This window comes from Psammomys obesus, unplaced genomic scaffold (assembly GCF_907164565.1).
Source record: "Psammomys obesus unplaced genomic scaffold, mPsaObe1.curated_primary_1811, whole genome shotgun sequence".
NCBI classification, from domain to species: domain Eukaryota; kingdom Metazoa; phylum Chordata; class Mammalia; order Rodentia; family Muridae; genus Psammomys; species Psammomys obesus.
The window spans coordinates 19322268-19349250 of record NW_026585797.1 but is presented as its reverse complement, the minus strand read 5'-3'; the positions used below and the strand labels follow the sequence as shown (position 1 = coordinate 19349250).

At 39.8% G+C, this 26983-nt stretch overlaps 1 protein-coding gene across 1 annotated transcript in view; it reads right to left on the bottom strand.

The window, feature by feature from the left end:
* Nucleotides 1–26983, bottom strand: part of Moxd1 (monooxygenase DBH like 1) — a 76394-nt gene that overhangs the window by 26546 nt on the left and 22865 nt on the right. The window contains exons 3-4 of the mRNA XM_055599391.1: nt 23113–23280; nt 22885–22968 (exon numbers count right to left, since the gene is read on the bottom strand). Coding sequence (XP_055455366.1) covers nt 22885–22968; nt 23113–23280 — 252 coding nt within the window. The remainder of the gene's footprint in view (nt 1–22884; nt 22969–23112; nt 23281–26983) is intronic.

Below are 26983 nucleotides of genomic sequence, written 5' to 3'. Positions count from 1 at the left end.
TGATGCTTTGTGAAAAGCCTGGACAGTAGAATTCGGGGCGCTTTGCTATTCACTTTAACAATTCTGTGTGCTGAGTTTGTTTTGCTGTGAAGAAAATATTAATCCACAGTACATACTTAAAATTCTGATGTTACCACTAATTGGCCTATGACAAGTTAATTAACGTCATTACCCTCATTTCTTAGTTTGTAAGGTGATCGTGAGGAATGCTGCTTTAGACCCCCAGAGGGGAGAGCATCAACCCAAATGTCCATTTTTCTGTCCATAATTTGTTATTTCTTTGAAAAGTTAAATTATATTTATTATGGGCTATCACAGTTAATTAGGAAAAGTATGCACAAACCTCCCAAAATATTTCCTTCTCTCAGTCAACTCTTCGAATGCTAATTTACAGTTAGATAGAAGCACATTTTAGCATGTGATAGCCAACAGAAACACTATAGGAAATATGCATTGTATTTCTCAAGAACTTAGTAGGAAAGATTTAAAATGTTCTCAGCATAAAGAAATGAACAATGTTTGAGGAGACAGGCATATGTGTCTTGATGTAAACATGACTCAAACATGTACATACGTACTGAGTCATTACATGCTATTCATGTATACACAGTTTCTACGTTGTAAAATACCAGGGAAACTTTTGAATTTAAATGTTATGGGTAGTTACTTTCCAAATGCTGAGTTAATACAACACAATTAATCTCCTTTTTCATTTTTATTTAAAATTTCACATTTAGAATAGAAATTAACTATGATAGGTTTAGAAATAGGTTTCATCAAACAATGTATATATTCTGTTTAAAAACTCAAGTATGACCCCCGAGGCTTTCATCTCCATAACCAACATGGTTTTATTACTCTAACCTGCTGTAAAACCTTCCCAGCCCAAATGTTCAGATTCCTTGACAGCTTCCTGCCCCCGTGGGAGGATGGCAGCACGTATACCACAGTCTCTTGTGGTGGATTCTGCACCAAGTGTTTTTCATTTTCCAAGCTGTTGCTGACTTCCAGGTCTCCTGGAGATCTGCGTGCTGGGTTTCATCTTGTTTCTCATTTCTGGGGGGGGCTATTTTTATTATTTTTACATTTTTGAGTTCAGGATCTTAATGACAACATGACAAGACAGAACTTAATTGCCAACAAATGGCTCCATAATGAAATGTCACAGCCCCAAATTAGAAGTGGAAAAAGTTTTCATTTAATCCAATATAACTTGAAAACGAAACCAAGTTGAACTTATCAGTTCAATTCTTCATATTCTTAAATCTGACTTCCTTGTGAAAAAAATATAGAAATACTTTTCATTCTCAAACTTCTATTGCCTATATTAAATATAATTTATCATAATAATAATTTGGCAGCTTTAAATAAAGTATACTGTTTTTGTATATACTTGTCCTAATTTAAAGATTTATTTGATAGAGGATTTCAACAGATGGGGTGGCTTGTTTTTTTTCTTCTGAGAGCAGGGAAATAATACAAGGGCGGTTGTCATTCCTTCAGACACAATCTAGAGATTAGATCTAATTGCATACAGTACAAATTAGCAACATTGCTTCTTGGGAAAGTCTGTGCTGGAGTTTTTGCGGAAGACTCCATGGCTGTCTTAAAGGTCTGCAAAGTAAATTCGAAAGAAGAACACGATGGTGTTGTTTTTCTCTAAGGTCCTAAATAAACTTTCTTTGGCCCCAATAACCGTTGGCTCACTCTCAAGTAATAGTTCACTCTCCTGACTTTGGTTCCACTTGTGAAGCCTCAGCAAACAATGCCACCGAGCTCATCGGCCCAGCCCTACAGTTCAACAGGCTCCTCAGATACAGGTCACCCTTTTAAAGTGCACCCATCCTAGAGAGAAAACAGGTGTGCCGAACACGGTTACAGTTCACATCTGGATTCGAGTCATTGATTCCACGAAGATTTACTGAGCTCTCGGGACCTGTGCCAGTGCTGAAGATTAAGGATAGCATGGTACACCCGTGCGGGGACTTAAAGCTAAGACAGAGATGCTAGATTGCAGCGGTGGCCATCACGTGTGCATCTGCTACACACACACACACCACTCCATGTACATTACGTGTATTGTCACATTTAGTTTCACATAATCTTTACTATTTACCTGATAAACACTTCATTTTCACTTTATAAGCAAAGACACTGAGGACCAGTGATAAGACCAGTGAGAGCATTCACACAGCTTCTGGTAGGGAGCCTGAATCTGCACTCAGAGCTCACTGGCTTCAGTCTCATGGTGAGGGGGACACTTTGTGGCAATTGTGCTACCCTGTTCAGGCTGCAGGGAAACTGCAGAGCTCGGGCTGGGGTCAGGAAGGAATCAGGATGAGACCCAAATTAATTTCATATTACAGCATTGATTTAGAAAGTTCTTTTATTTTATGGAGTATTTCTTTCCGACAGAAAAGGGGAAATGCTTTTAATTAGAAAGGCTATCTTGAGCCAGGCGTGGTGGCACAAGCCTTTACTCCCAGCCCTCAGGAGGCAGAAGCAGATGGATCTCAGTGAGTTCGAGGCCAGCCTGGTGTACAAATAGAATCCAAGACAGCCAGGGCTGTTACACAGAGAAACCCTGTCTGGAAAGAAAAAAGAGATACTATCCTTTTTATTAAGTTGTGATTTATCATTCCTACACTGGAGGCTCCCAGCCTAGGATCGGGAAGAGGCTCAGTGGGTAAAAGGCTCGCTGCACATGCATGAGGAGCTAGGTTTGGATGCCCAGCATGCAGATAAAACTACGTACAGTGGCATGTGTCTCCAACTCCAGCTCTGGGGCTGTGAGGAGAAAAAGATCCCGGGAGCCTGCTGGCCGTGACGAGCTCCAGGCGCCCTGAAAGATTCCTTCTCAGAAAGTGAGGTGGAAAGCAATTGAGGAAAACGCCTGATGTCGATGCCTGAACTCTACACCTGCTCATGCGCTCATCTGTGCAGACGCGTGCTCACACACACACAGACAAATGAGGAAAGGAAATGTGATCGTTTAGGCTTTATAAAACTTAGACAAATTGATAGACTTTTGTTGTTATGCCTTTTTTTTTTCTTGTCCTCTATGTGTTTAAATAGAAGGTAACAATGTTTAAAAATCACCATTCATAGGAAAATTATGTAAAAATAAGAAAGCAACCTCAGCTCTATCAGGTCCTGACTGGGTTAAATGCTGGTGCTTCTGTCTGTGGGTGACTCTCCTCTCTGGATAGGTAGCTAACTCCTGCTCTGGTAAGTTCTTCTGTCTTCATAAATAGGCCCACACTGACGTTGCCTTCTCAAAGCAGTTTAAGGCTCCTGCTGCCTTCCAGATGTGTGAATAAGTTAGTCCTCTCCCATACTCGTCGATGTTCTGAGAGCACAGCAAATGTTTTCTTAGTCTTTGCATTTGTTTGAATGCATTTTATTTTATAAATTAATGCACAGAGAAGATATTTTAACATTCTTCATGGAGCAACCATCCCAAGTGAATTCATCCTTTGTAATGTTTATTTTGTCACTCATGTTAACCCTCACTGAATCAAGCAAGGTTTTGCATTCCCTCCAAGTACTCCAGATGATAAAATGAATAAATAAACTCAGGTACAAACGTGCGGTCTTTAGTCTCAATAGATCTAATCCGGTTTTGTTTTTGTTTTGTTATTTTTCCCCTAAACATGTCACCTCCGTTTTAACAAAACAAATGCAATGGTTTTGCTATAATTTAAATATTCTCAGGTTGTGAGTCATAGAAATTACGTTGAAAAATGGATCTACTTAGAAATGAAACACAAAACACATGGGTGATTTATTCTGTATTTGGGTATTTTCCCAGGCACATAAAAGCCAAACTCCACTTAAACTGTGTAATTCCCTCTCCTTAGGTACTCAAACAAAAAGTTGACAGTCTTAGAAATGTGATCCATCTCTTCTCCTGGCAGACGAAGAAGAGATCCGAAGAGCAGGCAGACCCAGTTATCTTGGTTCGAAGATAGAAGTTACCATCCCCTCTCCCCTTTGAACCATCACTCCTTCCCCGGTGTTTCCTACAATCCCAGCGCCTACCATCAGATGATCTGACACACCAGCTCCTTCTGCATCAGCTCTCATGGGCCTCTTTCCTCCTTGCCAAGGCTGCTTCTTTCCTGGCAACAACCACCCCTCCTCTGACCTGACCCTCTTCTAATATCTCCGACTAACTCCTAGCTCAAGTAATCAGAATTCTAAGCGCTACAGCAAATGATCCCATCTCTCCAAGCACAGAAGTTTTGGCTACAGAGACGATGCAGTGGGGGACATGCATGTCTCCCAAGGATGAGGACCCAAGCTTGATACTCGGTACCCAAGCAGCATAGTCCCAGGCCTGGGAAGGCAAGCAAGAGGATTCTCACCCAGGCCCAGCAGCCTGGACAAAACAGTGCATTCGAGGTTCAGTGGGAGACCCGGGTAGAAAAACAATGGACATCCCTCGCTCAACTCGCCTTCTGCATTCACGTGTGTGTGCTCACATCTGGTGTACAAACAAAACCCAACTCTTTTCTGGGACTGGGCAGATGTCTCTGTGAGTAAATGTGCTTTTCCTGCAAGCATAAGGGCTTGAATTTGGATCCCACTACCCCTATAAAAAGCCAGACACGGCTGGGTGTGCCTAGAACGTCAGTGTGGAGGTTAGTGACGGGCAGATACTGTCGGCTTCCTGGCCAGCCAAGCCAAAATGGTGGAGTTTCGGCCTCGGTGAGAGACCCTTGTCTCCCAGCAACAAGGCAGATGACTATAGAGGAAGACGTCCAGTGTCATGCTTTGTCCTCTACATGTATGCAGAGGGATGCAACAGCCACACATCTGCATTCACCACATAAACATGAACAGGGAAGGGGAGAGAAACACACACACACACTTTAAAAACTACAGGCTTTATTTTATAGCCTACCATGCACAATCTTCTGGTCCTTACACAAGCCCTTTCAGATACTCCAGGACTATCTTTTTCTCCAAGGTTTTTGGTCATGCCCTCCTAACACCCAAAGCTGACAAAATAAAGCAGGACCCCTCAGTACTTGAACTTCTGACAGTAGGACAACAAGGCCTTCTGATCGTCCTTGCAGCCACCATGCTTGTGGCCATCTGTTGGCAATGACCAACATACCTAGTGCTGAGAAGACACTGAAGGTAATCACACATCACCATGGTGATGGGAGAGATGTCTTTGGAAACTAACCTGGTACGCATATGAAAATGCACAAGGCCTAACCCCTTGACACAATGCACAGTCCAACCTACAGAAATGGAGCCATCAATACTTAATGTTATGCTTGTAACAGCAAAAAACAAACAAACAAAAAAACAAGTCACTTTGAATGTTCATCAGTGGGAGATGGCTGTAAAAACACAGCTTATACAAAACAGACGATTAAGTTAGGAAAGTATGGTCATTTGATAAATGAATTTCAAAGTAACCTTAAAAAGGAGAATTAAATAAAAACTTACGTAATATTATAATTATTTCTTTGAACAGAAAATTATAAAGGATATAGATATATGTTATCATTGGTCAACTCAGAAAAGGGCATCTCTAATTTTCTTAAAATGCTTCTCACTCTTGTTTTCACAAGTAAGTACACTTTGGGGCTTGTTAATTTTGGTGTGCAATTTTTTTTTAATTTTCAAGTTTTTTTTAATAATGAAATTAAAGTATAAACATGAAAACATTTGAGGAATTGAAATAAAAGCAAGCATCATTATACTGGAAATGAAGCAGGTACACACAGGGCGAATTCTTATGCTGGAAAGTAGAGTATTGTCTGAAGAGACAGCATTGAGGACACTCTCCTTCACCCCCAGAGGGTAGGGATAAAGAAGGCAGCGGCTGTGACTTCTGGTCAAGTCCTCCAAAGACCAGTGCAGAGCGTGGCGTAACACAGGGATTTCCTACGATTATTAACTCAAGCTAAAAACATAATTACTTCATAATGCTAACTTTTAGCACTTCAATAAATAGTATTTGAAAATGTGTGGTCACAGCAAGAAACTGTTGGAATTTTTGTGTTGTTGGTTTTTATTTTTATTTATTTATTTATTTATTTATTTATTTATTTATTTATTTATTTATTTATTTATTGGATACAGGGTTTTTCTGTGTAGCCCCGGCTGTCCTGGACAAAATCAAAGTGAATTTCCAACTGCTTTGAATTATTATATAATTGTATCCAAGTAATTAGAGCTTTCTCAGAGGCTCTGGAACTTCTTTAATTATATATTATGAAAAGAGGATCCAGTAGAAAAGACTATAAATATTATATATAAATAAATATATACATATATATATAATCTAGAAATTCTTTTTCAATTTCAAATGTTAAAAGGGAACATTTAAAATAACAGATAAATAACAGCAATTTATGACTTAAATTTAAATCCAAGTTTAATAACACGTTAATAAAGAGATGGTTTTGTTTTTTTTTTTTTTTTAGTAGACTTCATTTTTTTAAACCACCATGAAATAAAATGTTGACAAAATCAAATAGCTAGTTCAGACTACCAGAGAAGAAAGGTGACAGCAAGGTGTTGCATCTATCAGCCTCAAGTGCTCTGTAAGAATTTTCAAATAAGTTCCAGGGTCATTTTGTAAGCAGGTATGATACCTGTTTTTTCAATATAGAAACCAAGAGTCAAAGAAGTCAAGGGTAGGGGGAGTGTTTTCAAGCTTTTCTGTGAACTGAAGACAAGGCCTTCAGCCTCAGCTGAACTAAACAGAATTAAATCGACTCTGTTCTTGTGGTCCACTGTGCTCATGTGACCAATGTATTCAGCAGTCATGGAGACCAGGGTGTCAGGCTGGCATGGGCCTCCTCCCCCACCTCTGGCTCTGTGGCTTTGCAGAAGAAGATGCCTATCATTTCTGAGCCCTGGTTAGCTCTTCTGGAAAATGGCATGACTGTTAAGTAAAGCAGTGTCTGAGATACGAAGAGCAATCTGTGTGTGTTGTCCGAAATGTGACCTTTCTGAAGCATTTGCATTTACAGATGGATATACTAATACCAAGATCATGGCAGTGAAAGGAAAGTCAAAGAGACTTCCTTGCAGCCACAGGTCGGGGGCATGGAAGAAGGGGGTTGAGGAACTTTCTTTAAACTTTCCTCCAAAGGGATGAATTTTACCTCGGAGTCATGAGGTCAAAAACCAACCACTGTGGATGTAATAACTGGTTTCATAGTGGAAGTGATTATAGAAAAAAGCCAATGGGGACTGGGGATATGGCTCAGCACTTGAAGCACTCTATGAAAGCAAGATAACCCAAGTTCAGACCCCAAGAATCCACATAAATGCAGGGTGAGCATGGAGCTTCCTTTGTAATTCTAGCCCAGGAAGGCAGAGACAGGGAGTCCCAACGGTAAGCTGGCCTGTGAGCTCAGCTATCCTAACTCAAAGAATAAGGAGGAAGAGTGTCAGGGTGACTCCTGACATAAACCAAGAGCACTCTCACCCACGTGGAAACACACATGCACGTGCGTACATATACCCCACGGTTATACACACATGAAACGACGAAAATACATAAAGAGTTTACTATTTAAGAGAACCAAAGATATGTTTTAGGTAGGTGACCTTAGGTGCTGAATTTTCTTTTTCGGTTTTGAAGCAGAATTTTGCTACACTATCAAGGCTGCCTTCAAATCCTCTAGCTCTCACCTACAGAGTACTCAGGTTATATATGTCTTCCAGCAAGCCTGCTAAAAACAGTATTTTTTTTTCTTAAGCATTAGACAATAGGCAAATAAATAATCTTGACATCATTTTGGGTTTGTACTTTGTCTCAGTCAGGGTTTCTATTGCTGCCGGAAAACAGCATGACCAGAAAAAGAAAGCAAGTTGTGGAGGACAGGCTTTATTCAGCTTACACTTCCATGTTAGAGTCTACCACTGACAGGAGTCAGAACAGGAACGCACACAGGGCACGAACCCAGAGGCAGGAACTCATGCAGGAGCCATGGAGGAGTGCTGCTTACTGACCTGCTTCACATGGCTTACTCCAGCCCAGGGATGGCACCACCTACCATGGGCTGGGCCCTCCCCATAATTGAGAAAATGCCTTACAGCCGGATCTCATGGAGGCATTTCCTCAACTGAGGCTCCTTCCTCTCTGATGACTCTAGCTTGTGTCAAGATGACACACAAAGCCAGCCAGCACATATATCAAAAAAAAAAAAAAAAAAATGGATAGCTAAATTATACAAACATCTCCAAAGAAGCCCACGTGTATTATGCATGCTAAAACTATTAAGAAAGAACAAACAAAATTGATATGGGAACAGACATTACTCCATTATTTTATACACTCAAGCTACAGTCCCTAAACATCTTCATTGCCTCGAGAACTGAAAAGCCATTACCCGGATTGTAGAATCAGTCAGAGTTTCCCTTGTGAGACTCATGTGCATGCAGTTAGGAGGTAGCCTTCCTTTCTGTTTCAGAGAGTATGATTTGTCAAAGTCTTAACACCGAAGGAAGCTGTTAAACCCACACAATGATATCATTCAAGACAAAAAACTGTAACCCCATTTAGGTATGTAAGGCTACAGTCTGCAGTCCCTTTCAGTATTTCACGCTAGCAGTCTCATGGCTAGGGCATTCGGTGATTTAAAAAAATAAAATAAAATAAATGGTTTACATGGCAAAAAGTCAGTGTGCATTCAGATTTGACATGTTTAGACTAAGCACCTGAAACTGAGCCAGCAGCTACTTGCTCCTTGGCTCTGGTACAAGCAGATGTTGGTTATAATCAATTGTTCTTTGAGACACTCAGAACCAAATGAAGCTTCTTCCATATTGATGTGTAATGTTTCCAAATGGTAAAGACAAAGAGCGATGGATGCTGCTTTCTACAGATACAAAAGTCCCATGTAAGGCTAAAGCACCCACGGTGCTATTCATACTTACTCTTACCAAAGACCGTCTTCCTCAAGGGAAAGGCGGACAAGAGAATGATCCACCAAAGACCGTCTTCCTCAAGGGAAATGCGGACAAGAGAATGATCCACCACAGACAATCACTTAAGCTGTTGGGTTTCAGTTTCCCACCTGTGGGATGAAGATGGCCATACTGCCTCCTTTGTGGGTTTTGATGTGAGGGTCCACAGAGCTCTCAGTGAGCCTTGGGTCTTATGGTGTTATGTTAGTGCCAAGTATCTTCCGGAGAGCTTGCTTCTAGTTGTCCTCAGCACGTCATTTCTTCTCTGCTGAAATCTATCTTAATAGTATTGTCCCCAAATTGCTGTTTCCATAGGACATGGAACTGTACCCCAAATCTACTGCTTTCTCTCTTTTCTTCTGTTACTGCCTTTGCTTTGGGGCTGGGCATAAAGGTCCACTGGCTAGTTGTGTGGACTCTCTTCACTTCTGCACATGAATATTTTCTCCTTATGGAGGTGATGAGTTCCTCCAGTGGATGATGGCTATTTGATGCATTGCTTTTGTGTGATAAAAGACAGCACTGAATACTATCAGAAGCAGGCACTCCACAGACACTCACTTATCCTTTGCAATCCAAAGGCATAGAGATGAAAGGATGCTTCCGGGCAGGTAAGATACGTAGTGGGCATAGAGAGCCCGTATCTTGATTGTACTCCTACCTAGCACTGAATGTATTTTCAGGACTTTCTCAGGCTGAGAAGCAAAAGGTACTGTGTGCATGCTAAAAGTTATTTACACAGTCTTGCTTTTTACTTGACATTTAAAATACAGATACATTAATTCAGAGAGAACTTGGTTTCACTATGATTTGATGACAAAATGATTTAAAGAAATTCACCTTTTAAAAGCCAGGAAGGTGGCCTTCCGTATTGTTTCCTAAGTGTCCTTCCATTATAAACATTAATATGTTTATAATGTTAATATGGAGTTAATAGACATAACTCCGGTGCATCAGTTTCACTAGAACATAAATCCCTACATGAAGAGAGTTTCCTCTCACTATGCAGTGGTTCGGGTTTTCTAACAGAAGGCAGCTGTGGCTCTGGGAAACAGCTGAGTTTTCAGCTTCTCTTTTTCCACAAATAAGTACACAAGGCATCAACGAGTAACTGATGTCAATGCCATAACCTGTTGAGTTATAAAGAAAGATTTGCTATGTGTATGCCTGCGCCGGCCTGAGTTCATGTATACTGCAACCCACGTCTGTAGCATCTGTAGAGGCCAGACCAAAGGACTGGATCCCATGGAGCTGCTGTTCCATGGCATTGTGAGCCACATACGAGTACTGGAAATCAAACCTGGGTTCTCTCCATCATCAGCAATAGCACTTAACCACTAGGCTGTTTCTCCAGCAATCCGGGTTCTCAGGAAGACTACCACATTCTGATAGTAGACTCTTAGTGTGTGTTCCACCTCCCAATATGTGTTGAGTAAAATAATTTGTTTGCTACAAAATGTAGTATTGATGTTACCATGAAGAGTGTTTTACTGTGTGCTATAAAATATTAACATCACAACAAGTGCCATCTGGGAATTTTAAGTAGGGACAAAAACAGTGGTTCTCAAGCAATAGGTTGGCATCAGGGTTAGGTGGAGAACTTTTCCAAAGAAAATCAGCAACCACCCCTTCACACAAGAGTTAGCACCATCCCTAAAGTTCTAACTTGGATGATGTTTAAACTGTGCCCTAAGGATATGAACCAAGCAGAACAATTTTGGCTCAACGGAGCAAGACAAATACCTAATGTTTTTAAGTTTGGTATAATTTCCCCTTGATAAAATAGTTGTATTGTTAAGCTTTTATTCTTAATTTTTGATGATAAATAGTTCAACAGTGTGTGAATTTAGCGTTGAGAATATAAACTACAAAGATGTAAAATATATTCAATTCAATGAGTTATACAAACTTAAGTTTTAAGTATCTCATTTGTTAAGAGTCAGCTTTCAATTCAAACAGGAAGGAAGTTCCAGTCATAAAAGCGATAATAATTTGTTTTGCATCATTTGTGTAATGTCATCCTGGTTGTATACTAATATGGCTTTTTACACACACACACAAAATTATAACTCAATTTTCTTTAGGAATATACAAAAGGTATCTGCATTATTTTTGTAATTTTAAGATAATTTTGTATTATAACTTAATTTGCTAATGAATGCAATGAAGCATATTTATGAGTTTATAAATGTCCAGATTTCCCAATCCCAATATTAGTAAATGAAAGAACAGCATTCTTAAGGATCAATGAACACATGAAACCACCTCTCAGCTTCACAGATCTCCAGAATTTAACCTTCTGGAGGCACGGTGGTTGTAGCGCTCAGGCAGCCAGAGGCTGCGTGGGAGTAGGCTCGGGCTCCCAGTAGGTCTTCAGCAGAGCTGAGAGGCCAGTTTTTCTAGCTTTCTCCCACTGCGTCTTTTGTTGTTTTGTGACACTGCAGGCATCTCGTCACAGATTTAAGTCCAACCAAACACGTTAGTGTTTCTTCACATGGGTCCCTCTCTATAGACCCTTGTTAGGATGGGGACAAAATGGCCCATTACCGTTATTTCAATTTCCAAGAAAGATTTTCTTTTTTTAACTAAGTAAAAAAGCTGTGGCCTATTTCCCAAGATTCTTATGCTACAGCACATGCTCAATAAGATTGGAGTCCATTACACTCACATTATTGTTAGTTCCTTTCTCCCTGGCATCATCTCAGATTCAACATTCCACCCCTTTCTATAGCCATATGCATAACTTTTAGCCTACACATCTTAACCCTCACCTTAAATAGTTCCCTCAGTCACTCATGAAGCTTTATAGATATTATACATCATAGGTGTCATTGGTGAGTGTTTTTGGTTGTTTGTTTGGTTGGTTGTTGGTTTTTGTTTTTTGTTTTTAATACAGAACATTGAAACTGCAGGCTTTTGTCTACTCAGATGCCACACAAAGACTGTCAGCTTCCAGGGTTTTTAACACAAATTCCCTAAAGGTCCTGGTGGGGTCACCTTATGTAGCCCAAGAGATATGCTCACATTCTATGACACTTAAAAGCCACTTTGCCAAATATGGTTCTGTATTCATCAAAGTTTGTTAAAATGGTACAACCCCTGTTAAGCGTTCTTATTACAATAAAAAGAAAGAAACGTTAGGAAAATCTGGGAGGTGGTACAAATGTCTTTTACCTTGGCTTGGCAATAAGGTTAGGGGTTTTTACATGTGTTCAAATTTGCCAAATGGTACACATTAAACATTGTACAGTTCTTTGTATATACAAAATGTCTCAGTAAAGCTGTCAACAACAAAACTAAAGGAGCCAGAGCTCCAAGAAGTCTACTGAAAAGACTCAGGGCTGAAAGTGTGCTATTGAACATTTCCCACACCATTTTTTTTAACCACAAATAGCTTTGTTGGGGGTGGAGTAGGGTCAAAAGGCTTGAGTTAGTAAGACTGTATAGTGAAAGGTCTGCTAGGTTTTCTCAGATGATCTATGCTCAGATCTGGGCCCTGCTTCAAATGCATCACATGGTGCTGATCAGTTACTTTGCTGGACCTTGTCTGCCTCCAGCAAACTGTGGAAAGTCAGTTTATCTTGTAGGAAAAGATGACATCCTGAGAAGATGATACATCCAAGTACCAAAAAGAAACAGCGGTTTTATTTGGATACTTCCCTGTGCACAAAATAAAGACCGTCACATCTCAGTGTGGCCATATCTACTCATCCGAGTGTACCATCCACGCCTAAAATCTGATATAAGTATTTTTGGGTTCTTTCAGTATAAGTGATGATTAATTCACTTGCCAATTTTACAGCCATTAACTCCCATTATTTGTGCTAACGCCTTATCAAGTTCTCACCCAACCTTTCGCACTACTAGATGGGAGGGGGTTAGGGCTGGGTGGTAGAAGGAATGCTGAGGAAAATACATATCCAGTATCTGCTGAAAATTATTTACAGCCACCAAAAGCAAGATGAGTGGGAGCACTAGGAATGTCCAGGAATGTCCCAGGGGAGCGTCACCAGCTGGCCTTTGTCCTTTCTTAGACAAGAGCAGGGGGAAAGAGGCTTACATTTCAGTTGGTTTAGAGTAATGGAAGCAAGCAATGAAATCTAACTCCTAAAGAATCCTTCTTTCAAAATGAAATAGTGACTTATTGCCTACCATGGCCTCTGTGAAACCTATAAGAAAAGCCTGTACGAGAAGCCTATGCGAGAAAATAGAAGTTTTAGTCATCCGTCGCTGTAATCCCCTCTAAGGGAAGAAAACAAGCAATTACGAGCCTGTTATGCAACAGGTGTTTTCACTTGTCTTCATTTAATCTTCACTGAGAATTACTTTTCCTACTTTACGATGGAAGAGAAAAGCTCCCAGAGCTGACTTTGCCCAAGGGTACTTAGCTAATGAAAAGCAGAACTCAGGACACACCAAGTTCTGTTCCAGCCTATTTCAGCAAAGCCTTGCCTCCGTCTTATCCTAAGATTTAGGAGGTTTGAAAACCATGGTAAATTGGTAACATGGCTTAGTCCTTATTAAGCCGGTATATGCTAACCATGTAAACACTCATTTGATAATAATAGCTAATAATTAAAACAAGTACTTTTATTGGTCCTGTTTACAAATGGTAGCCTAAAACTTAAAGAAGTGAAGAACTCAGCTGGGATCAACAACTACTGGCTAAGAAGCCAAGATCTGAATCACTGCGCCTGACACCATGGGCTATGCTTGAGCTCCTACACGGTAGAGACTGTGAGCACGTGTGGCTTTGTTGTTTGGCTTAATGTAAATTCTCTATATGTTTATAAGAAATTGTTATAGGAATAGAATAGTTATAGAATAATAACAGCAACAAGCTCAGTAAATTGTGGGTCTAGGGATGAAAAGGTTTCTAGCCCAGACGTAATAACTCTCCTGGTCTCCCTTTAGAACTGAGTCTTTCTGTTAATACCCTGAGCTGCCACAATTGTGTCTGGACTTCCCAGGTTCTCCGGGTGGCATGCCCTAGAGAGAGTTGAGATGCATTAAAATCTACGCTAAAAGGAGCCTTTTAACTTGGGCAGGTAGGTGGGGGCCAGGGGTAAATTCACCCTGACTGCTGTAGGGCTAGAAGAGCCCACATATGGGAAACTTAGACCCCAGGACATGTTTTCTCCAACAGTGTTCAGTTTTAATTTCCAGCAAGTCACAGATATCTAGAGGCAGAAAGAGCCGATTGAGTGCATCTGGTCATATCTCTTGATCTGACTGGGAAGGAATTTGAGGAGCAGGCAAGGTTAAGTGCTGTCTCTGGGGTCGGGAAGCTAATTAGCAGCAGAGCAATAAATCTTGTTCATGAATAGACACGCTTTCAGAGTGAACTCAATCACTTGTAGTCTATGTGACTACAAAGAACACCCAGGTAGCCAGACAAATCCCTGACATATCTGACATTGATGTAGCCCAGGAGGACACAGGGCAAAGTTTTCAAGATTGAACACCCTGTACCAGCAGCAATCTTTAAAAAAATGCATATCTGAGTCACATCATCACCAGTAAGGCTTATGTGCCTATTGACATCTTTGCATCCAAAGTTTTAGGTTTAGCCACTGCAAATACTCTAGTCTTTTCATATGTATATGTATATGTATATGTATATATATATTTGTGTGTATATAAAATCAGACTAATTAAATATAAGGGATATAGCTATTTGACACACTGATAACCTATGTAACACAACTGCCAAAATGTGGATTGTTGAAATTTTATACTTACAGCATTAATGTTGGCTAGAATAGTGAGTTTTTAAAAGTGGAAAGTGTTTTCACGTGAAGGCTTACTGTGAAAGTTCATTTGTCTGAACTTGTTAAACAGATCCATCTAAAGATCCAGAGATTTGCCTCCAGGGAATATGGTAAGAGAGCCACGGATGAAAGGGACCCAGCAGCAGTGAACAAAAGCCATTCCACATGATTCGAGCAAAGCCGGGAAGAGAACAAACAACCACTGAGCCACGGGTCCATCGCAACCATCTAGTTCCTACATGATGAAAATGAAACAGAAGGTGAACACATGAGAAAGAGTGGAAGCACGGGGACATGTCCTGATAACAAGACCAGAAACCATTTTCACAAGGAAGAAAGCCAGGCTCAGTTAAGATAGCATTTTGGGGGGTGGGGGTGGGGCAAACAGAAACAAGATATACGATGAGAGAAAAGCTAATTCTGATCCTCAGAAGATCATGTAGTTTTATAACAGTCAGGCTCCAAGTGTTCCCCTATTTTTAAAAATAATAACTATTTGCACATTTGATGTTTTTTATTTGCTTTAATGATGAAGTTCTCCATTCAACAATGTCCTTTCATTCTAGGAAAGAAGTAAGCACAACAGGGTAACTGGTCAGCCAAATATATTTAACATAAAATATGATGACAGATGGTTTTGCTTTATGCCTTCAGCAGGGAATCCAGTTTCTAGTAACTATTTTATGATTATACAGTAATCAAGTTTCAAGGACCCTTCATGCCTATTTAATGGTAGTTATTCTTGGGTTTTCCTAGGAAGCATTCTCCGCAATTCATCATTGAGATTGAGAAGCAATAATATCTGAACAGTCCAAAGTATATCTGATCTCCTGGAAGGAAATACATTTTGTTCAGGGACATACATAAAGCATAGCACTCCCTTGCATTGTTTATTAAAGATGGCAACATTCTGTTTTACTTTTTTTTTTTTTTATTGCATTCACTAAAGCACATATTTTTCAAGGTAATCTCCCTTAATGAAGTACTGATAATCTAGCGGTTCAATGTTGTGTGGTATATGTGCTCGTGTAGAGGTCAGGTAGAGGTCAACATTGGGTGTTTTACCCCATGGCTCTCCACTTTATTTATTTATTTAAAGACAAGATCTCTTATGGAACCTGAAGTTCAAATACAGTTAGACTGTCTAGCCATCAAGGCCCAGGGAACCTCCTGTCTTGCATGCCCAGAACTGAAACTACAGGCATTTTACATGGGTGCTGGAGATCAAGCTCATTTTCTCATAACTACTCAGCAAGTGCCTTACTGTCTGAGTTATCTCCCCAGCCCAATAATGCGGGCTTTATTTAAATCCCTAAATGTCTAGAAAGGCTGATGGGAAATCCCTACGCAACTCAGACACCTAACAAGATGATCAGCTGCCATGTGTTACAAATAATCTATTTGATAAACTATGTGTCAGTTTGGGCATTGCCCTAAGAATTACACGCTTTTGAGTCACACTTTAGTGGTAGAAACACCTATGCTGTTAAGCACTTTATGGAAGTTAGGTAAGATCCACTCCCCAGTTTCTAGGGGGAAAATCAGCAGAGAAAGGGAAACAATTTTACAAGTAGTCAAAGCAACCCTAACTTGGACCTCAGCTCTGGTTACACATGTATCATGTAACTTTGTCCTTTCCCAGGCTTTCAGTACATGTAGTTTTCAGACAGAAGCCATCCCAAGAGAAGCGAAAGAAAATTAAACTGCCCAACAACAGCACTCAGGTTGATAAAGAGTTTCTGTGTCTGGTGCTGTGCTGAGAAAAAGAGAAGACAAAACGAAATGAAATCAACAGACAAATAAAGAACACCCCACCTCCATTTCAACCCTTAGTCTAAAAACTCCTGAGGGAGGTGTTCTGCCCACTCAATAAAGACTGGGCTACGGAATGGCCAACAACTTTCCCACAGACGTGTTGAGCAAACGGCTTAAAAGGGTTCAAGTTCAGGGGGGCGTGCTGCTCCCTGGAGGAAACCAGGAAAGTGACATCCTGAGGACTTGCAGAGACCATGATTACACTGGGCTACATGATGGGTCTTTTCTTCTCTAACAAAGCCAGCTATCTACAAATACTTGTTAGTTAAAAGGTATATCTTGTTTGAACAGATGAATTCATGGTGTGGGTTTTCTGCGGAGAGAATTCTCTGAGGAGAAATTCTCTGAAAAGAAACTGTGCTAAACTAAGTTACAGCTCCAACTTCCAACACAGCGTGTTAAAGTGTCAATTAGTCATTACAATTCCATCACTGTGGAGCACACCAGCTGAAGGAATCATCTATCAGTATAATAAACTCTGAGCATGAGAAAGTTCGGTAAAGCATGCTGGCCTGTGGTGAGGTGGGCTGGAGCGAAGACTGCCGGGATGCAAGCAGATGATCCAAACAGAAGATCCCGGGTGAAGAGTCGGTTGAATAGAAATTACCAAGAACTTTCTACAGTTTACACACTCTTTGAAAGAATGAACTGTTGTCATCTAACACACGCATTTTCAAAGTCACAGTATTTTCTTTCAGTGTCTCACAAGTGGTGCAGGCTGGCCTTGAGGTGATAATCCTCCAGCCTTAGCTTCCCGAGTGCTTGGAAAACAGGAAAACCACTATTTCTGCCTTCCAAATAGAAATCTATACATTAGAGTCACGAGAGAATTTGAACAACAAATGACTTTTATTATAATCTTTCTCCAGGAGATCAACGATACAAGGCACATACCTGAACATAGTAAAGACAATATACAGTAAGCCTGTAGCCAGCATGAAACTAAATGGAGAGAAATTTAAAGCAATCCCACTGAAATCAGGGACAAGGCAAGGCTGCCCACTCTCTCCATATCTCTTCAACATAGTTCTTGAAGTCCTTACCAGAGCAATAACACAATTAAAGGAGATCAAGGGGATACAAATTGGAAAAGAAGTCAAAGTATCACTATTTGCAGATGATATGATAGTATACACGAGTGACCCCAAAAATTCTACCAGAGAGTTCCTACAGCTGATGAACACCTTCAGCCAAATGGCTGGATACAAAACCAATTAAAAAAAAATCAGTAGCTGTCCTATATACAAAAGACAAAAGGACTGAGAAAGAAATTAGGGAAACAACACCCTTCACAATAGCCACAAAGGGTATAAAGTAACTTGATGTGACCCTAACCAAGCAAGTCAAAGACTTGTATGGAAAATATTTTCAGTCTCTGAAGATAGAATTAGAAGAAGATATCAGAAGATGGAAAGATCTCCCATGCTCATGGCTTGCCAGGATTAACATAGTAAAAATGGCCATCTTATCAAAAGCAATCTACAGATTCAATGCAATTCCCATCAAAATACCAACACAATTCTTTACAGAACTTGAAAGAAAAATTCTCAACTTCATATGGAATAACAAGAAACCCAGAATTGCTAAAATAATCCTCTACAATAAAAGATCTTCTGGAAATATCTCCATCCCTGATCTCAAGCTGTACTATAGAGCAACAATACTAAAAACTGCATAGTACTGGCATAGAAACCGACTGGTGGATCAATGGAATCGAATAGAAGACCCTGAAATAAACCTACACACTTATGGACACCTGATCTTTGATGAAGATGGAAAAACCATACAATGGAAAAAAGATAGCATCTTCAACAAATGGTGCTGGTCTAACTGGATGTCTACATGCAGAAAAAAATGAAAATAGATCCCTATTTATCATGCTGCACAAAACTAAAGTCCAAGTGGATCAAAGACCTCAATATAAAACCAGACACACTAAATCTGTTAGAAGAAAAAGTGAGGAAGAGCTTGGAACTCATTGGCACAGGAGACAACTTCCTGAAGAGAACACCAACAGCAAAAGCTCTAAGAGCAACAATCAATAAATGGGACCTCATGAAACTGAAAAGCAAAGGACACTGTCATCAGAACAAAATGACAGCCTACAGCCTGGGAAATGATCTTCACCAACCCTATATCTGACAGAGAGCTAATATCCAGAATATATAAAGAACTCAAGTTAAACAGCAACAGATCAAGTAATCCAATTATAAAATGGGGTACAGAGCTAAACAGAGAATTCTCAATAGAAGAATATTGAATGGTGGAAAAAACACTTAAAAGAAATGCTCAACGTCCTTAGTCATCAGGGAAATGCAAATTAAAACGTCCCTGAGATTCCACCTTACACACATCAGAATGGCTAAGATCAAAAACTCAAGTGACAACACATGCTGGAGAGGATGTAGAGAAAGGGGAACCCTACTCCACTGCTGGTGGGAACGTAAACTTGTACAATCACTTTGGAAATCAATCTGGCGCTTTCTCAGACAATTAACAATAGCGCTTTCTCAATATCCAGCTATACCACTCCTAGGCATATATCCAAAATATGCTCAAATATGTAACAAGGACATTTGCTCAACCACGTTTGTAGCAGCTTTATTTGTATTAGCCAGAAGCTGGAAACAACCCAGATGCCCCTCAACTGAGAAATGGATACAGAAATTGTGGTACATCTACAAAATGGAATATTACTCAGCAATAAAAAAAAACAAAAACAAAAAAATCATGAAATCTGCAGGTAAATGGTGGGAACTGGAAAAGATCATCCTGAGTGAGGTGTCCCAGAAGCAGAAAGACACACAGGGTATACTCACTCATAAGTTGATATTAGACATACAATATAGGATAAACCTACTAAAATCTGTACACCTAAAGAAACAAATCAAGAAGGACGACTCTGGCTAAAATGCTTAATCCCCATTCAGAAAGGCAAAGAGGATGAACATCAGAAGAAGGAGAAAACAGGGAACAGGATAGGAGCCTCCACAGAAGGCCTCTGAAAGTCTCAACCCTGCAGGATATCAAAGCAGATGCTAGACTTATGACCAACCTTTGGGCAGAGTGCAGGGAATCTTATGAAAGAAGTCGGAAATAGTAAGACCTGGAGAAGACAGGAGCTCCACAAGTCGACAACAACAGAACCAAAAAATTTGGGTCCAGGGGTCTTTTCTGAGACTGATACTCCAACCAAGGACCATTCATGGAGATAACCTAGAACCCCTGCACAGATGTAGCCCATGGTAGCTCAGGGTCCAAGTGGGTTCCATAGTAATGGGAACAGCCTCTGCCATGAACTGATTGGCCTGCTCTTTAATCACCTCCCCCTAATGGGGGTGTAGTCTTACCAGGCCACAGAGGAAGACAATGCAGCCACTCCTGATGAGACCTCATAGGCTAGGATCAGAAGGAAGGAAAGGAAGACCTCCCCGATCAGCGGACTTGGGGAGGGGTATGGGTGGAGAAGATGGAAGGAGGGGAGGATTGGGAGGGGAGGAGGGAGGGAGCTACAGGGGGGATACAAAGTGAATAATTTGTGATTAGTAAAAATGAAAATTATTTAAAAAATAATCTTTCTCTAGATAAATTATTTATTTGGTAATTTTAGTAATTTTCAACATTATTTACCTCATCACTTCATAAGCCCTATAATAAAAAATTTTACATGAATAAAATTAAAACTTAAGAGTGAACTAATGTCATTAACTTTAATTATTCCATGACTAGATGACTCATACATTTTATCTGTTTAGTTTTGTTATTGCTTACAGCCATAAAATATACAGCCTCAATGTTTGTGCCACAACTAGAAACTCTATTTGAATTATAGTTTAGTTTCCATCGTATAAAAATCAATCTATAGTCAATAGCTTTAAAACTCATTGTAAATCACATACTTGATAATTTAAAAACAATCTTCAGTAAAAGGACTTTGTGTCAGAGGACTAATTTTTTTTTAATATATTCATCTGTTCAGTGTGTTTTGGGAGGTGTGTGCAGGCACCGCAGAGGTATGCATAAGTCATGTAGAGAGGTCAAAGGAAAACCTGGGGGAATCGGCTCTCTCCTTTCACCCTGTGTTTCATGTTGTCAAGCTTCCCAGCCAATGCCCTTACCTGAAGAGCCAGGTTCCCAGCCTGGTGGAGCCCTTTTAACGCCATTTAATATTGTTGGGCAAGTAGCTAGAAAACGCAAGAAACACCTCCCTCATGTTTCAAACTGCCAGTCTTTGTTTCTATGAGAAGATCGCACATTGCCCATAAAGGAATGGAGAGTGTCTCTGCTAGGACAAAGAGCCTGGAAACCAGATGAAAGAACCAGGAAGGCTGTAGATCTATAAATTCTACCTTAGACACTTACTAGAATTTTGCTATAACATTCACAAAAAAAAAAAAAAAACCCAAACCAAACCAAAACAAACAAACAAACAAAAAACACCTTTTGAAAGAAGGGCTCAAAACGACTTGTACAGCACAAACGTTTCAACCCTGTTCCCAGTAGGGCTTGCTTCTCTTACGTGGAGGACCCGGTTTCATAATATTAAGTGAGCTTTACTTTGGGGCCTGAGAGATAAGAGCAGAAATCTATGAGTGATATTTTAAACTAAACGATAGAAGGCACCAAAACTCTCTCCCAGTCAAAAACTTGGTGACCCTCCTTCAAGTCCTGTCTTACTCAACATAAAGAGCTCCTGGGCTTTGGTAGAACTGCAAATACTGCAAGAAGTAAAGTCATTCAAGCCACTGATTCTTCTTGATACAATCATGTAGTAAAGACATCAACAGTTTCCAAAGTACGTATCTGAGGGCCTTTTGTATGTGTTATTATGACATGCTTGTGAAAAATGTGCTTGCTAAGAATTCTTGGTGAGGTGTCAAGCAAATGAAAGCCACACAGCTAGCCACATAGTGGACACAATTATAAATTTTATCACCTATCAAGGTTTAAAATAAACAAAGGGCCTACTTAGTGAAACGTGTGTTCTCATTTCAGAACCTAGTTTTGCATCTGTTTCTTAAGCCGGAAGCTTGTAAATGTATTGAAAATGACACGTGGTGTTCATGAATGTTCTGTTTTCTGAGAAAGACTTCACTGACATGAGCGAAGAACTCTGGCCCGGCGTTAAGTACATAGGTTTGAATTCACCTTCCCCTCACATATGCATGCAGGAAAAACAGCTTTTTGGCGAGGTAAGCAATGCACTCACAGCCGTATGGTCACTGTCACATGTGTTGACAAATATATGCTGTAGATGTTTGGCATCTATCAACTCAGACATTCCCTGTACCCTACGCAGATGTGAAACGTCCTGGGAACAAAGGCAGATCTGGACAACTGGGTGAATACATTAGAAATCAACATATTCAAGTCACTCTAACATACGAGCATTTCCAGCTGAACTTAAATGCTCTGCGCTTGGAAGGGAGAGTGTCGTGACAGAGACTGTTAATGCCAGAAAAACAACAACAACAACAACAACAACTGTGGTTTCAGCATTATTCAAGGTCCTTCACCTGAGAGCAGAATGCGGATGAAAGGAATAGCCAGTAATTCAGACCCACCTGCTGTCCAGATGCCAGAATCTCACCCTTAGCTCCTCCCTCACATCCACACTATTTCATAATGTACCTTGGGCACCAACAGGAAGATGGCAACCTCAGGCGCCCTAAGGGTTCACATTATTCATCTGGCAATAGTTATATGTATCTTATTCGACAACAGCCCTGTGAGATTTTGGAGCACATACAGCATCATTATCAATCTCTTTGGAACTGTCAATAACTATCAGAGCCAGGGGTCTGTTCATTCATTAATTAGACGTAAGAGTTTTGGGAGATTCAGTCCCAGGGAACGAGAAGGGAGAACAGCATGTCCAGGGCAATTTGAGCTTATCCACTTTCTGAGCTTGTCCAATTTTTATTCTCATCAATTTGGCATAGATTCACCAATTATTTTTTTCTATCTTCAAAAAACAACAAAATAGTCTTCTTAATGACAACATCAAGTATTTTCAATGAAACAGATATTCTCAAACAATGCAAGTGAGAAATGTCACCTTTCTGCATATAATTTATCAATATGCAATATACTGTTTAAAATAGAAATTCCTATTATAGAAACATTTCCCATTCACTTTAAATGTGTAAAATTAGAACATAAATGAAATACTACCCATAATCCAAGTTTTCAGTCTCTGAAAACAGTGTGTGAATCAGATAAAAGTTTCCTCTCTCTCGATAACTTTCATATACTTAGAAATCATTTCTATGTTTTTTACTATTTTCATTTTAAGAAAAACTTTTTTTTTCTTTATTCACATCAATAAAGTTTGGCCCACGTGAAAGTCACATACCTTTATTACATGATGCTTTTCCTGGAATGCAGGGATCTTAAACATTTGGCACCAGTATGTTGTGCCTTTGTTTGGAATGGGTACCTGTCTTAAGAAAAAGCAAGGAGGGAGTCACATTTGGTTGACATGACATTAAATTCAATAATATAAGCAAACGGTCTCTTATACACTTTCAGTTAACCCATCTTTTTATTTAAAAACAGAAAAAGAAAGAAAGAGGAAACTTACGTTTTGATTTACCAGATCAAAGTATGGTGAGGCTGTGGGCAACACACTGGCTTTCTCGAGGTTCAGTAACCGCAGACTCCTTGTGCCCCGATTTGAGTCATGGTACTTGGGACCAGATTCTCCAGGATCTTCAGGGTGGTAGGCCCAGATGACTCTCACAGTGCTATCCTGGTAATCAGACATGATACATTATGTCTTATAACAGCACTTTCCTTGCCAATAACTTGTATTTAAAGAATTCTACTTAAAGTAGCATATAAAAATGAAGAAATGAAAATAAAATATTGAGTATCAAAAGAGTTGATTCTAGACAACCTCCTCCCAAAAAGCACCAAAACCAAAATTGAGCAAATACTAGCCAGATTAACCAAAATAAAGAGCAACAATACTCGGATTAATAAAATTGAAGACTAAAAGGGGATGTTATAAAATACAATCTAGAAACTCATTAGAGAACCCCTTGAAAACTGATATTAAAAAAGTGGAAAATTTAGAAAAAGTAGTAAATTCCTAGACATACATGTGTTGTAAAGCAATTTCCTCTAAAATAAAATCTTCCATCTTTGAAGGATACTCAGTAAAGACAGGGTAGTCTAAGTGAGGTCAGGAAGTAAACAATTCAACAGCTTCAGGAAGTCCCTGAAACTAACCAGATACTCTAGGCCCCTCCTTCTCTAAGTATATAAGCACTAAGGACTTCGGAAAGGTACAGTGAGACAAATGGAGCCTCTGAGAATAATTTCTGACCAGCTAAGCTCCTTAAAAGACTTAGACAACCTGAGCTGTCTAGAAGAGGCTCAGACTCCATCTGCCAATACACCTGAAAAAGGCAGAGAGCCCCTGAACTGCTTAGAAGAAAGAGTCCAACCTGTTGAGCTGCCTGCAACTCATACAGTGGGCTCCAGGTTTCCAGCTTTGTGAGCTGTGAGCCACACTGAGATGAGCCTTTAGAAATACAGCTGCCTGAGTAATACTCCATTGTGTAAATATGCCACAACTTCTGTATCAATTTCTCAGTTGAGGGACATCTGAGTTGTTTCCACATTCTGGCTGGTATGAACGTGTCCTTGTTGTGTACTTGAGCATATTTGGGATATATGCCTAGGAGTGCTATAGCTGGATCTTGAGGTAGCACTATTCCTAATTGTCTTAGAAAGCGCCAGATTGATTTCCAAAGTGGTTGTACAAGTTTACATTCCCACCAGCAATGGAGTAGCTACTTAGCAATTAAAAACAAGGAAATCATGAAAATTTCAGGCAAATGGTGGGAACTAGAAAAGATCAGCCTGAGTGAGCTATCCGAGAAGCAGAGAGGGACACATGGTATATACTCTCTTATAAGTGGATATTCGACATATAACACAGGATGAACATATTAAAATCTGTACACTTGAAGCTAAGCAAGAAGGAGGACCCTGGGTAAGATGATCCATCCTCACTCAGAAAAGCAAATGGGATGGACATTGGAAGAGGGAAAAAACAGGGAACAGGACAGGAGCCTACCACAGAGAGCCTTTGAAAGACTCTATCCAGCAGGCTATCAAAGGAGATGCTGGACTCATAGCCAAACTTTGGGCAGAGTACAGGGAATCTTATGAAAGAATGGAAAGATAGAGAGACCTGGAGAGGATAGGAAAGGATAGGAGCTCCACAAGGAGAGCAATAGAACCAAAAAATCTGGACACAGGGGTCTTTTCTGAGACTAATATTCCAACCAAGGACCATGCATGGAGATAACCTAGAATCTCTGCACAGATGTAGCCCTGTGTCCATGGCTGCTCAGTGTCCAAGTGAGTTCCCTAGTAAGGGGAAAAGGGACTGTCTCTGACATGAACTCAGTGGCTAGCTCTTTGATCACCTCACCCTGAGGGGGAGCAGCCTTTCCAGGCCACAGAAGAAGACAATGCAGCCAGTCCTGATGAGACCTGATAGGCTAGGGTCAGATGGAAGGGGAGGAGAACCACCCCATCAGTGGACTTGGGGAAGGGCATGGGAGGAGATGAGGGAGGGAAGATGGGATTGGGAGGGGATGAGGGAGGAGGCTATAGCTGGGATACAAAGTGAATAAACCATCATTTATTTAAAAATTAATTAAAAAAAAGAAATGCAGCTGCCCAAGTAATTTTGCTCCTGTAAGTAACTACTCTTTCACCCATAGTCTTGGTAGTAATCCCAATAATAACCATTTGTTAGCCAAGATTGACTTTGGAACTATCTTTACTTTAATCTGTTGTTAGTTTCTTATCAGGTGACATATTTGTTTGTGTCTACCCATGAATAGTGTCACAAAAAACATAATCTACCCAGATGAAACTTAAGAGTATATAAACTTGAAGAGATGTATAAAAAGCAGCAAGATTTGAATAGTAATACAAAATCTCACAACAAAAGGACACTCAATGACTAGATGGATTCATTGCCAAATTCTACCAAACCATTTTCCTTATGAACACCTAGGCAAAAGTTCTCATTAGAATATTAGCAAACCAAATTCAAGAACATATTAAAAATATCATACACACCCCATTTAATTAAGTTTACTCATTTTAGGGTTCTGAGGTTGGTTCAGTATACACAAATCAGTAAATATAATTCAGTACATAAACTGAAGAACAGAAATCTTCTAAATGGATGCCAATTCAGAATAGGCCTTCTATAAAATTCAATGTCAATTCATGATAAAAAAAAAAAAGCCCCAAAGAAACCAGGAATGGAAGGAACCTATCTCAATAAAATAAAGGCCATCTATGACAACACTGCAACCAACACAATACATAAAGGAAAACCGAGAACATGTTCTCTAAAGTCTACAATGAGATACAGGTAGCCTACTCGCTCAGCCTCTCTTCACTGTAATGGGCAAAGTCTTAGAGCACTAAGAAGAGAAGGAAATAAACTTATACAAATAAAAGAGAAATAAGCCAAATTATTGCTGTTTGCTGATGACATGGTTCTATATTTTTAAAGACCCTAAAGATTCCACCAGGAAATTCTTACGCTTGTTAACACATGGGGCAAAATGGTGGGTTACAAAATTCAGATATAAAAATCAGTAGTTTTTCGATACATGAAGAATAAACTTGTGAGAAGGAAATTAGGAAAGATTGCTTGCAATGCCTTCAAATATATAAAACACCTAGGTGTAAAGCCAAGCAAGAAGGTGAAAGACCCCTACAATCAAAACTTTAAGACACTGAAGAAAAGCATTGAGGACATCCTGGAAGACAGGAAGACTTCCCATACTCACGGGTTGGCAGAATTGACATTCAGCAGTTATGTAGGTCAACAGAGTACAGTAGAGGACTTAGAAATAGATCCACAAAGCTACTGATACCTACTTTTTTCAATGATGTCCTCAAAGCACACATTGCAAAAGAGGCAACACCCTTAACAAACAATCTGGAGAAGCTGAATTTCCACAGGAAGAAAAAGGAAATTAATATTTCACCCTGAACAACAAAAGAAATTGATCTAGAATGGATCACATAAAGGCCTAACATAAGACCTGAAACTTTGAAACAGCTAGGGGGAAACACAAATAAGACACTTCAAGATGCTTGGGTAAATGCTGTTTTAAAATAGAACTGGAAATCACTTCAAGAATTGAAAAACAGGATGACATGAAATCAGGCATCACCTATTCATCAAAAGAAACACCCGCCAGGGTAAAGAGGAAGGCTTACTACACAATGGGAAAAGTCATTACCCAACGAACGGTAAATAGAAAGGGGACTAGGGTCTCTGGTACATAAAGAACTACAAATATTAATTACCAAAATGCCAAATCCGCCGAACAACAAATGGGCATTGGACAGAATAGTCTATATTCAGAATGAATACAACTGGCAAGGAAACGCTTGAAACAGGTGTT